Source organism: Eleutherodactylus coqui, chromosome 1 (assembly GCF_035609145.1).
Source record: "Eleutherodactylus coqui strain aEleCoq1 chromosome 1, aEleCoq1.hap1, whole genome shotgun sequence".
Classification (NCBI taxonomy): domain Eukaryota; kingdom Metazoa; phylum Chordata; class Amphibia; order Anura; family Eleutherodactylidae; genus Eleutherodactylus; species Eleutherodactylus coqui.
Genome location: NC_089837.1, coordinates 340,466,034 through 340,478,628, shown reverse-complemented (window position 1 = coordinate 340,478,628; position 12,595 = coordinate 340,466,034). Strand labels below are relative to the sequence as shown.

At 41.6% G+C, this 12,595-nt stretch overlaps 1 protein-coding gene across 1 annotated transcript in view; it reads left to right on the top strand.

Annotated features, from left to right (window-relative positions):
- DOC2B (double C2 domain beta) overlaps positions 1 to 12,595 on the top strand; it is a 613,986-nt gene that overhangs the window by 211,583 nt on the left and 389,808 nt on the right. Inside the window, exon 2 of the mRNA XM_066575887.1 lies at positions 8,250 to 8,329. Within this exon, the coding sequence (XP_066431984.1) occupies positions 8,250 to 8,329 (80 nt within the window). The remainder of the gene's footprint in view (positions 1 to 8,249; positions 8,330 to 12,595) is intronic.

Genomic DNA, 12,595 nt, shown 5'->3' with positions numbered 1-12,595 from the left:
GAAGGAAGAGGTAAGTATATGGATTGGGGAGCTGCTTATTACTGGGGGGGGGGAGCTGCCTATTACTGGGGGGGAGGCTGCTTATTTTGGGGGGGGCTGCCTATTACTGGGGGGGACTGCCTATTACTGGGGGAAGGACTGCCTATTACTGGGGGGGACTGCCTATTACTGTGGGGGGTGGATTGCCTTTCACTGTGGGGGGGGGCTGCCTATTACTGTGGGGGGGGGTACTGCCTATTACTGGGGAGGGGACTGCCTATTACTGGGGGGGGCTGCCTATTACTGGAGGGGAGGCTGCATATTATTGGGAGGGAGGCTGCTTATTTCTGGGGGGGGGAGGCTGCTTATTTCTGGGGGGGCTGCTTATTTCTGGGGGGGAGGCTGCTTATTTCGGGGGGAAGGCTGCTTATTACTGGGGGGGAGGGAGGCTGCCTATTACTGGGGGGAGGCTGCTTATTATTACTGAAGTGGGGGCTTATTATTATTACTGAGGTGGGGGCTTATTATTATTACTGAGGTGGGGGCTTATTAGTGAGGGTGCTTATTATTACTGAGAGGGGCTTATTACTGGGGGGGGGGCTTATAATTATAACGTTGCTATGGGGGTTAATATTACTAATTGGGCCACTGTGGGAGTCGTTATTTTTACTGGGGCCACTATCAGGGTCACTATTAGGGCTCGTTCACAAGGCGTCTTCTTGAAGCGCTGAGGACTGTGTCGCCAAAGAACAGAGCATCCCACGAGTAGGAGGAAGAGCCACCTCTGTGCAAGCAGCAGCCGCCGCGCCTGTACACCTGTTAGGACCTAGGTCAGTTTTCAAGGTAATCCTGCCGGGGAGGAGGGGGGAGATAAATTATATGCTGCCCTATGTGTGTGCTGGGGGGGGGAGATAAATTATATGCTGCCCTATGTGTGTGCTGGGGGGGAGATAGATTATTTACTGCCCACTGCCCTATGTGTGTGCTGCCAGGCGGGGGGAGGGGGGTATTATACTGCCCTATGTGTGTGCTGCCAGGACATTCTAAATGTCATAATTAAATAAGTATGCACTAAACTCCAACTCCCTTCATAACCCCGCCCCATATAACCAAAGCCCCGCCCATGTCCCGCCCCACCCTGCCTTGTAAAAATGGTCTTGCTTGAAGCTGGTCCCTGCTGCCAAAAAGGTTGGGGACCACTGTCCTAAATAGTTAAAAAAAAAAAACTAACGTTTTTTAAATGCGCTTCCAGAATAAAGTAAATAGATGGAAATATATATCTCATCAAAAAATTTGTACAATATATTTGCACATATTCGACATATTGCAGTTGAAAATGTGAAAAGATGACAATTTTTTCAAATGTTCCCAATTTTGGCACTTTTAATAAATACACACAAGTTTTATAAGGCTATTTTTACCACCTAAATGAAGTACAATATGTGGTGAAAAAACAATATCAGAATCACTTGGATATGCAAAACCTTTATGGATTTATTGTTTGTTAGGCCTTAGTCAGACGGGCGTTTTTTTGCGCGATTTGCGCATGCGCATGCGTCCGGCGATTTTTTAAAACCATTGCTTTGCAATGGTATCGGACACATGAGCGCTTTTTATGCGCTTGTCCGATAAATTATAGAACAGAAATCGCAGATCGCACCTATCTGCGATTCCTGTTCTCTTCTCTATATGTGCTCAATGGGGCCGGCGGCAGCAGCGCCGATCCCATTGAGAACATATAGAAGACAAATCATTCTTCTCTGCCACAGCTGTAACAGCTGTGGCAGAGAAGAACGATGTTTGCCCATTGAATTCAATGGAGCCGGCAATACAGCCGGCTCCATTGAAAGCAATGGGCTGCCGGACAGCGCTGGATGAATTGTCGGGAAGGGCTTAAATATATAAGCCCTTCCCTGCAATTCATCCAGAAAAGTGTTAAAATAAAAAATATATATATACTCACCTTGTCCCGGCAGCCGGAGTTCATTGAATGCAATGCGCTGGACAGCTCCGGACCGTTTCTAATGAAACGCGGCTAGGAGCAGATTTTCGGGCACCGGTCACGTGATTTGCGGATGCGCATCAGTCATGCGATCCGCAAATCGCGCGAAAAAAACGCCCGTCTGACTAAGGCCTTAAAGTGACGCATGCCAGATTTCCAAAATTTGGCCTGGTCATTAAGTTGCAGACGGGCTTGGTCACTAAGGCTTCCTTCACACAGGTGCTTTTTTCTGCGATTAACGTGGCATTTTCAGCGCCGCGCTAATCGCGTTATAACGCTCCCATTGTTTTCAATGTAGCCTCTCATAGGCCGCGATTTTAAAGTGGAGTCTGTTCTACTTTTTTGCATTTAGCGCACCTCATCAATGATGAGGTGTGCTAAGCCCAGCTGTTGGCCGCAAGCGTCCGAAAGTGAGGGTGGCATCGCAAAGTTTTGTCGAACGCCTGTGTGAGGGAGGCATCAGTGGTTAAAAGGGGTTACAAACATTTCCATTGTGACAACTGATAGCATACAAGACATATATTGATGCTACATGCCTGCATATACCTGAGAAGCATTTTGAGAGCGTCCTCTAGGATAAGCCTGATATGTTATATGACATGTTACTGAAGCCACAATACCTTCTCACTGCATTTGTATTTTCCTGATCCATTATGTGATGCATGAAAGTAAAGTAATTACACAGAGGATGCGGTAAGAATGCTGTAACACTGACAGCGGAAGGTTGCACTTAAGCTTTTAAAAGAAATCTAACTCCATTGTCTGCTTTTTCAGAAGATGAAATGTGGAAGGAAACATATTCTCTAACTTACTTAAGCTTTACCCTTAACCTGCAGCTTCTTCTGTGCAACGATGGATAAAGCTTGTACTGTAAATCCTAAGTTAAATACTAAAAGAAATGTATTAAGAGCGTTGCCTTTGGTGTATGTTAAAATAGGAAATACATTTTGTCTTGGTTTGAATGATTGGTGTTTCATACCTCACTTCTATGCTGAGATAAAACTGCTTAAACTTCCAGACCCAACTTCCGGAGCGCCAAATAAATATTCTTGGGCAGCCATTTTTTATTAAGTTATGCAGATGAAACTCAGCAGGATCACAGTGTAAGTTATATAAAGACCATAGCGCTCACATAGTGTAGAATAGATTATATCTTTCTAAAATGTTTGGCCTAAAGACATGGAAATTAGCATTTTCTTCTGGTAGATCATTATTAAATTTATGATTATAGTAGAGGGAGCATTGGATTTATGCACAGATCTTAAGAAATGCTGGACTACAATCATCTCCTTGGCTGTGTGAAGGTGAGAGTTTACATAAAACCTGAGCACACTTGTAGTAGTGTCTTGTCTGTAGGGGATTGGGAGCAGCAACTTGGTGAGGACACAAGCACCAGGCAATGGGTGTTGTAAAGGGTGCCAATGAGGAGAACGCAGCTAGAACTGATTCTTTGCCGTTGGTGAAAAATAACATTTCCTTAGGCCGCCTGCACATGAACGGGTCAGAGTAGCATGTGGAAGCCCACAGCAGAATCCGACCCTGTCCCTAGCCGGGATCCACGCGTACCTGTCATTTGTCTGCATAATCTGTACTGCGGATGGACCCAGCAGCTTGCTGTTGGACATGCACATTACAGATTTTTTTTTTAAACTCCTGCTATTCCTGCGTCATTGCCTAGCAATGATGCTGAATCCGCGACCTTTCAGCCATGGGAATTGTGGAAGGGCCGCATGGCTTCCATTGACTTCAATGGAAGCCGTCAATGCAGAATTCGTACAAAATTGAGCATGTTGTGATTTTTCCTCCACTTGCGGAAACTGCAATTGGTTTTCTGCAAATGTGCAGGAAGAATCGATTTCCCATAGCATACTATAGGCGCTATGTGCTGTGGATCAGTGGTGCGCATGCTCGCCATCCGCATAGAATCCGTGCAAAAAGGGAGCATGCTGCGATTTTTTTTCCATGAGCAGAAAAGAGCAGTTGCTGTCCACTCACATGAGCAGACAAGCAGATGATCGATTGCTTTAAATTGGTGCAGAATGTCATGGATTGGCAAAGTAAACAGATGCTTTCCGCAATGTAAACTTGACTGTGCATATTAAACAGAAATATTCTACATGTTTTCTGTAGTGTATTTCATTTACCTACCTTGGGTGAAATTGATGCTGCTATATTGGAGTTCTGGCATTCAGTTTTCAAATTTCTCTTTAAAAATTTTCTCCCATTTGGAAAATAGTGAACATTTTTGAGGAATTTCTTTCTAAAGGTTAACTGCCCTGACATATGAGTTTTAATATACAACATGCAATATAAAGTTCTAGGGCTATCTGATAATCTTGAATTACCTTTATCCTAATAGCACATTGGCTTAGAACCTACATTTAAAGACTATCACCATGAAAATAAGGAAACACCTTTTAACCAAAAGCCCATTTTCAGGCTTCATTTTAGGGTTAAAGCAATGAGGGAAAAGTTGACATGAAAATATATTTTGATTGTAACATCTTAGACTACCAGTCGTTTCAGGTAACTCTTCAGAATCAGCTGACATGTTTGTGTACATAAGGAATAACACTATTTCTCACCATTATATGACCTTTATATGAAAATGTTCACCCTTTCTTCTGCAAGTTCTATCTCTAATTGTTAGTTGTTAGGGAACTTGGCATCACTGTGTGCAGAGGCTAGCTGATATGATGTCTCTGATACACAGCACACACATAAAGAAGAGGATATTCCCCTATCTCTGTCTCACACTCTTACATAGAAGCAGCAGAATCATGAAGGACATTATACAGCAGTACTGAGAAGTAGTGATGTAGATCTAACACTGTGAGATACTATAGGACACATACTAGACACAGCAGCAGCATTTCTGTCTGTCTCTCCTTGTCATTTCCTCCTTCTTCCTCTCCATAGACATCTGTGGGCAGCAGCTGTACCCTGATCTCTTAGTGAAACTGAAAATCTGTCACATCTGTGCCTCATTCGATTTTAGTAGTGAGTTGAAAAAGAATATTTAATATCGGAGGCAAGAGAAAGAGGAAAAGAGTTTGATAAGTGAAGAAAGAGGCATTATTCTGTAATATATATATATATTACAAAGTTTATTATGTTCACTTGTACTATTCAGTTATGGAAAGTTTGATAAATGACAGTGACCCTTTAAACATGATTTAATTACTATTAAGTATGTGGCCACTGTACAGCATATCGTACATGCTATCATATTTGTTGGCAATGTTAGTAATTATATAGCAGGTCATTAGTTGACCAAGACAATCATCTGTATAGAGTTTCTACATTCTCCCTTTTTTGCATGGGTTTTCTCCAATTTCCACCCACACCCATATATGGATTATTTAATTGGCTTCGTTTGAAATTGACCCTACTGTGATTATGTCTGACACAAAGAAATTAAATAGAAAGTACAATTGGGTACACTGTACCATATGAATTATGTGAGATATGTCACCACTACATTAGAAATATCAAATAAATTAGCTAGCAGATGTTACTATATCAGAAGGTTACTTTATATGATGTGTATAATTTTTATTCATGCCTTCTATTGCATTCCTGGCAACTGGCTATTATGCCTTAGGTCCTATTTGCTGACTAGGTTTACATTCAACAGCTTGTAGATTAAAAGTATAGTCAGACATAGTGGTAGTATACCATGTGGTCAAAAGCTGCATGGAAAAGTCACATATGGTTTTACAGACAATTGCCAAGGCTTTTTGATGAGGTTGCAGCGCGCAATTGGAATGTGTAAATAATATCTCATTTGAATTTAAATTGGCTTCCCAGGTGCAACAAACAGAGTAACAAAGCAATCCATAAAGTAATTAAAGTGAAGCTCTACCTTTCATTAACATGGATTATATAGTCAACAAATCTGCAAAGAAGTATATTTGTAATGTATCTTCATTACCGTTTTCCTGTTTTCTATAATTCCAGTGCTACCTTCAAAACCATCTGTTGTTGATGGAGTTGGTATTTTGACAAGTCATAATTAGAAAAAGATAAAGCCATAATAAGATCCACCAGCACATGGGCTTTATTTAACAACAGTTTATTTTTTCTACACAGAGTAAAAATAAAATCTAACACTGATTCTGTAATGATGGCTTCCATGGAGGTCAATGGAAGCTGTCCGATCCGCGGCCAATCGGTTAGGGATTCCACGTCATTACTAGGCAATGATGCAGGAACGCAGGAGTTTACAAGAAAGTCTGTACTGCGCATGTCCGACGGCTCATGAATGAAAATAACATTCATTTAGCTCGGATGCCATTGAAAGTAACGCTCGGATGCCGTTGCTCCCAGGGCCGGATTCCGCTGCAGGATTCCACATTCGGAATCCAACCCTGCCGTGTGCAGACAGCCTAAGAGTTAAAATGCTAACATTCTGGACACCTTCAGCTGCCACTAGAATTAAGTTTCTTGCAAATTCTTAAATATCAGTATCAAATGAAGTAAAATTCTGGCACATACCATATGGAGTAAGTAAGTAACCCACACTACAAAATGCAGGTTAGAAGCTTACTGCTAATTATTTACATGCCCTGAACAGTAAGGCTCGGTTCATATCTGTATCTGAGGGTCCATTCTGAGCCTCCAGCGCAGATCTGTCACACAATGCTGGACAAAATAGCATAGCATGCTGTGCTGCTCTATCCAGGAAAAATGCTGGAAGGCAAGATAGAAACCTGATGGGCTCCATTACAGTTAATGGGGTCCACTGGGTGTCTTTCGTGCTCATCATGTTGGGAATCTGGCACGCCAGGGTCTGCACCTATGAGGGAGCAGAACAATGTAAAATAATAGTGCTATTGTTAATCTAGCCTATGCTGTAAGCTCCTAGGCCCTCGTTTGTAGTGGAAATTGGCAGATTTAATTTAAAGGAGCTGAACCAAGATTGGGATACAGGGACTAAGGGATAACTTTCTGATTGGTGGGAGTTCCAACACTGGAACCCCACCGATCCTGAAAATTTGGGCTCCAAAGGTCCCCACGTGAATGGAGCAGCAGTTGAGCATTTACATGGCTGCTTTATTTATTTCAATAGGACTTGAACTCCTCTATCTCCTGGAGTCCCATTAAAATGAATGGAGAAGGGGCCCTTTGAGACCCCGTTCTTGGGATTGATCGGGGCCTCAGCTTTCAAACCTTCACCTATGAGAAATTCATCCCCTATTCTATGAATAGGGGATAGCTCTTAACATTGGCACAACTCCTTTGGACCTACGTATATGCAAGAGAATTAGAAGCTGTTTTTTAGAAAAATTCAGACCTCTTTAAACATATATTAGAAAATTAATCAGAATAGGATTTTGAACCATGATTTTAAAAGATGGGCATTCACTTTAAACCATGTTTCCTTTTTTATTTCACTATGCATAATACCTACACTTAAAGGGGTTGTCCAAGATTTGACAAACTTTGAGCAAACCGAGTAGTGCAAAATAACAAAATAAGTGCTACGTTTTCAGGATTTTTTTTCTATTAGCAACTTAAATATGAATTTTGCTTATATGCAGTAACATACAATTGATAAAGGACAGTGCTAAATATGTTTGTGCCTGTTGTATCATATGATGTTGGACCATGAAGAAACTGTGTAGCTATTACAATTTATGAACACTGCCATTTTACATATTTCATGTTGCTCCATAATATGACAGTCAAACCATTGTTGTATCTCTCTATCCTCCAACGTGCTATGAAATCAATTAGAAAACAATGAGGGCATGTTACAATGCATGCTGCATTACACATGAATTCCCCTTCATTGTGCACCATAGGGATTCAGCATACATGATTCTGGTGGATTTGGGTGTTAAACATGGAAGGCCTTCTATATGAATGATTTTCATTTAATACTATACTACAGTTTCCCTGTAGCAAATTTCCTGGCTTACCGTGGCTTTTCTTGTCAAAGTCAGCCATTGCAGGAGGGCTACTCTTGGGTCCCAGTCCTGTGCTGAGACAACCTCGTTAAATTTTAAATTGCTGAACTATGCCACAATCTTACTGACAGTTAGCTAATAAGTTACTTTAAAAAGTGGCTGCAATCTATATTTTGATTTTTTTTACATGCGGTGATAAAGTAAAATAAATATTGCATCAACTTCCTAAATGCATTCCCATATTTGAGAACTTTACGTTATATACGAGTAGTGCCTGTCCTTGGGAAGTATTGTGCAATGGATTCTAGTATTCTTAAATGCAAGGACTAACAGTATTTTTTTCTTATCTCTTCCAGCAACCCTGGGGACATTAGACTTTAGCTTGCTGTACGATCATGAAAACAATGCTCTGCACTGCACAATCAATAGAGCCAAGGTATGTTCCTGTCTGCTTTACATGCAACATCCATTTTATCTATTCTGAGGAAGTAGTCCTAAATTAACCTCCACACAAAATAACTCTCAATGGAAACTGCTCCTCTGCTTCCAATCCTTGCCAGAGTCTCACAGACTTCATTGACTATTCTTGAATCTTATCCATGTTGTTTAAACTTAGTATAATGATTAATAACTTTTCCCTACTCTAGCACAACTGTCAGCTGCTCTAGGGAATTAAAGGAAGTTTTAGCAAAAATGTTCACGTATAAACCATAATGGATATGTACTAATCAATATAACAAGTTTGCCTAATATTACAAGTATATTTAAGAGCTACCTCTGGTAGCCAGGACAATTATTACATTTTGACATGTACAAATAAAACCTTAAAAAATGTTAAAAATCACACTGAACTCCCATACCAAGATATTTTCTGCAAGTAGACAAGTGGCACATTGAGAAATTAGATGCACATTACCTCCTAAAGCTTTCACATGTACCACTTTGGCGTATGTCTATATGCAAATATCTTCATAAAATCGCCAGAACTGGTTATAAGCTAGAAATTTTAAAAAGTAACAGCCTATAAAATACAGGAAATACATATCTTGAAAAGTAAGAACACCCCTAAATCTTTTATACTGTATTCCCTGAAAGCAGACAACTTGCTAATTGTAGTTCTCTTGGCAGACTGTAACTGTATAAATCCCTAAACCTAATATAATGTGCTAATAAAGGTAGCTTTCAGATGGGTGTATTACATGGTCATAACATTCAAATGATTCATAAGCAGGACAATTCTGGTTCTGATGAAATGTAGTGAACTGTGGGAGGTTTGAGTGTTGTAATACGAGCAGGAAAAAAGGCCCATATTGCACCCATCTGAAAGCAAGCAAATAATTTTTTTTTTAACTAGTTGAATTTGATTGTTGTTGTTATTAGTCGGTGAGTGAAAATGTCTTTTCGGACTGATAGAAATCTTTCCCACATGTATTAAACATTCCTTTCTAGCAATAATCATTTTTGCCACAACACTAGTGTGTAATAAGTATCACTAAAGATGCAATCAGTATATTTTTGTAATAATTGAGTACAGACAGGATAGGAGAACTGTAGCATGCATACATTTAATGTAGGTTCGTGTATGTGGGGCAAGTGTTTGTATGACTCTTTTGATGCCACAAGCTCAACACTGGTAAATCTCTGGTTTGTGGAGTCAATTGCCAGTCAAAATTACATGAGGAGGGGTCATTAGATGAGTAAATGCTCAGCTTCTCACTCCTTTACTGAGAGAAAAAAAAAGACCCCAATATGTGACAATCAGAGAGAATGTATGTTCTCTAATTGATAAGGAGAGTAATAACATGAATGGAAATCCAAGTTATTCCTTCCCTTGGTATACAGTTGTATATGGATCTCTTTCTCTCCCTTCTCCGCAGTTGTTAGCTCTCCCACAGCCCCTCTCCCTCTTGTTCACTGAAATAAAAGTAAAAGCTAGATGAAGGGAATGATTTGAGTACTTTAACTTGCTGTATCTAAGGCTAGATCCCACCTACTGTAGATCAGCGGTCTTTAGCTTGTTTTAAAGCCAAGACTCTGCATGCAATCTTGCCTGAGATATTGGCCATGGAAATACAGTCAGGAATGAGTCCTGCAGTGAGAGTTGCAGGTTAATGTATATCCCACTTCAGCCTCAGATATGAATGCTGTATTGCAGCAATAAGTATGATCTTGTCTTTGGTTTAAAGTTAAAATTCTCCACTTTAAAAACAAGACAAAAATGAAAACTTTATCTGTAAAACAGCTTGAGGTATAGCCATTTGTCGCAAGGATAGATCTCATGTATTCTTGGCTACTAAAGTGACAGATTTTAAGTATAAAAAAGGGTAAAAGAGAAGGTCCACCATTACATTTCTTTTAACACATAAAGTTAAAAATGGTGTAACAGTAATTCAATATAATCTGATTACCAGAAATATCTTCTTCAGACGTAGTAAAATTTCAAAAATATTACATGGCTGTATGTCCATTTCTTTTAATGGCACTAAATTAAAACTTTATTTTAAAACTGAATGACTGTCCTATGTACAAGGCTTTCTCCCTCTTAGAAACAATATAGCACCTCACTCTATGAAGCTGGTGCACTTGATCTGGATATGCATCACATGGGCAACTTTTCAGTTTAATGTAATTTTACATTTGTCTTGCAGCTGATAAAGCAGGGGAGTACATATAGTTAAAAACGGCTTCCCCTGCAGATAACACCTGACCACAGAGTTAGAGAAGTCAGACTCATGGCAATCAGCTGATTGCCATATTAGCTTCAAAAATCAGTTGTCTTCAAAGGAGAACCAAGGCAGTATTTGCCACTAGACACTGAAGGTCCAGTGCCTAGGATAGATTCATGTGAGGCATAGCACCAGCCAACAGTAAAATTTAATTGGTGTACTTATTTATAATTTCTCCCTCCCCTGCCTTCCACAGGACTCAGTAAAGCAGGCCTCTTTCCTGTATGAGGTGTATTAGATGCATATGGTGGTATGGTAGAAAGGGAGGCAATCAATGCTCCCCTCTGCACAGCAAATTGAGTGCTGCTTAGTGGAGTAGCAGGGGGAGGAACTTCTGTCTGCTGTTCCACACAGACACAATCACACTGCTGAGGAAGCATGTGGGTTCTGGATGATCTTTTTCTGTTATCTTATCTCTCTCTTCATATAGAGAAGATCATAGGACAACAGTGTGGTGGGGGTATAGGTAAGGCTAGACACAGTGTTCTTTGTCAGGACCCCAATGTGTAGGTAAAGTCACCACTTTTTATTAGGCTGCACCAATATTTCCTTATCACTAATTTTGTTTATTGCTGCATGAAGTCAGGAAATTTAACCCTTAGGGCTCATGTCCACGGGCAAAATATGATTTAGGATCCGCAGCGGATCTCCCGCGCGCGGATCCGCACCCCATAGGGATGCATTGACCACCCGCGGGTAGATAAATACCCGCGGATCGTCAATAAAAGGCATTTAAAAAAAAATGGAGCATGAAAAAATCTGGACCATGCTCCATTTTCGTGCGGGTCTCCCGCGGGGTCGGCTCCCGCGGGCTTCTATTGAAGCCTATGGAAGCCGTCCGGATCCGCGGGAGACCTAAAATAGGAATTTAAAGCATTTACTCACCGCAGCGGACCGCGAAGCTCTTCTCTTCCTCACGGCCGCATCTCCCTTGCTTCGGCTCGGCGGATGTGCCCGGCGCATGCGCGCGGCACGTGGACGACGTGCCGGCGACGTGCCGCCGGCGTCAGGAATTCATCCGCCGGCCGAAAATGAAGATCCGGCCGTGAGGAACAGCTGACCTTCCCCGCCCGCTACGGATAGGTAAATGCTTTTAAATTCTTCTTTTCAGCGCTCATGTCCGCGGGGCAGGAGGGACCCGCTGCAGATTCTACATGTAGAATCTGCAGCGGATCTGATTTTCCCCGTGGACATGAGGCCTTAGGGTATATTCACATGGAGCAGCTGTTGTCAGGCAAGGTGGTGCAGTCTCCCACAATGGATGATAAGCCACAGGCTCTCTATTAAGCTGGACACCTCTTCCGGACCTAGGATTAGGTGAGTCTCTCCTCTCCCTCTCTATTCCCCTTAGGCAGCTATGGCCTATCGACCAGTCTGAGGATAGATGTATGTACCGCCAAGCATAGTTATCCCTCTCCAGGTAGTTAAAATCGGGATGGCCCAGTTCTATGCTGTAACCACAACTGTTGCAAACAGCCACAAAGCAAAACAATGATAAAACAGTTTTCCCTAATCGGGATCCCTCTTTTGGTATCTAGATATGTTGAAGTCGCAATAGTTTAAATCTGTCATGGGACTGCATAGTGAGGGGAGTTGGAGCTGCAGGACACAGATGCTCAGGCCATGTACATTCCCCTGGTGCAAGACACTGGAAGCAACCAATGCTTTTACTGTTCAATGCTGTGAGACAGAGATGTGGAAGTTGCCACCGCAAGAATCCGACCAGGAAGGCTTGATAAGAGTACAATACTTCGGCTGCTTGTTGAGACTCCAGAGGTGTCAATCCGAAGGACTTTTTCCACATGAGGTGGCTGGAATCGGCACCACGTGACTTCCATCGTGCACGCGAATTGCCTTCAGCAGCCGTGCACTACACACTACAGTTAAGCAGACGTGCACTACACACTACACTTAAGCAGTACGGGGTTAGGTTTAGGGTTAGGTTTAGGGTTATGTTTAGGGTTAGGGTTACCTAC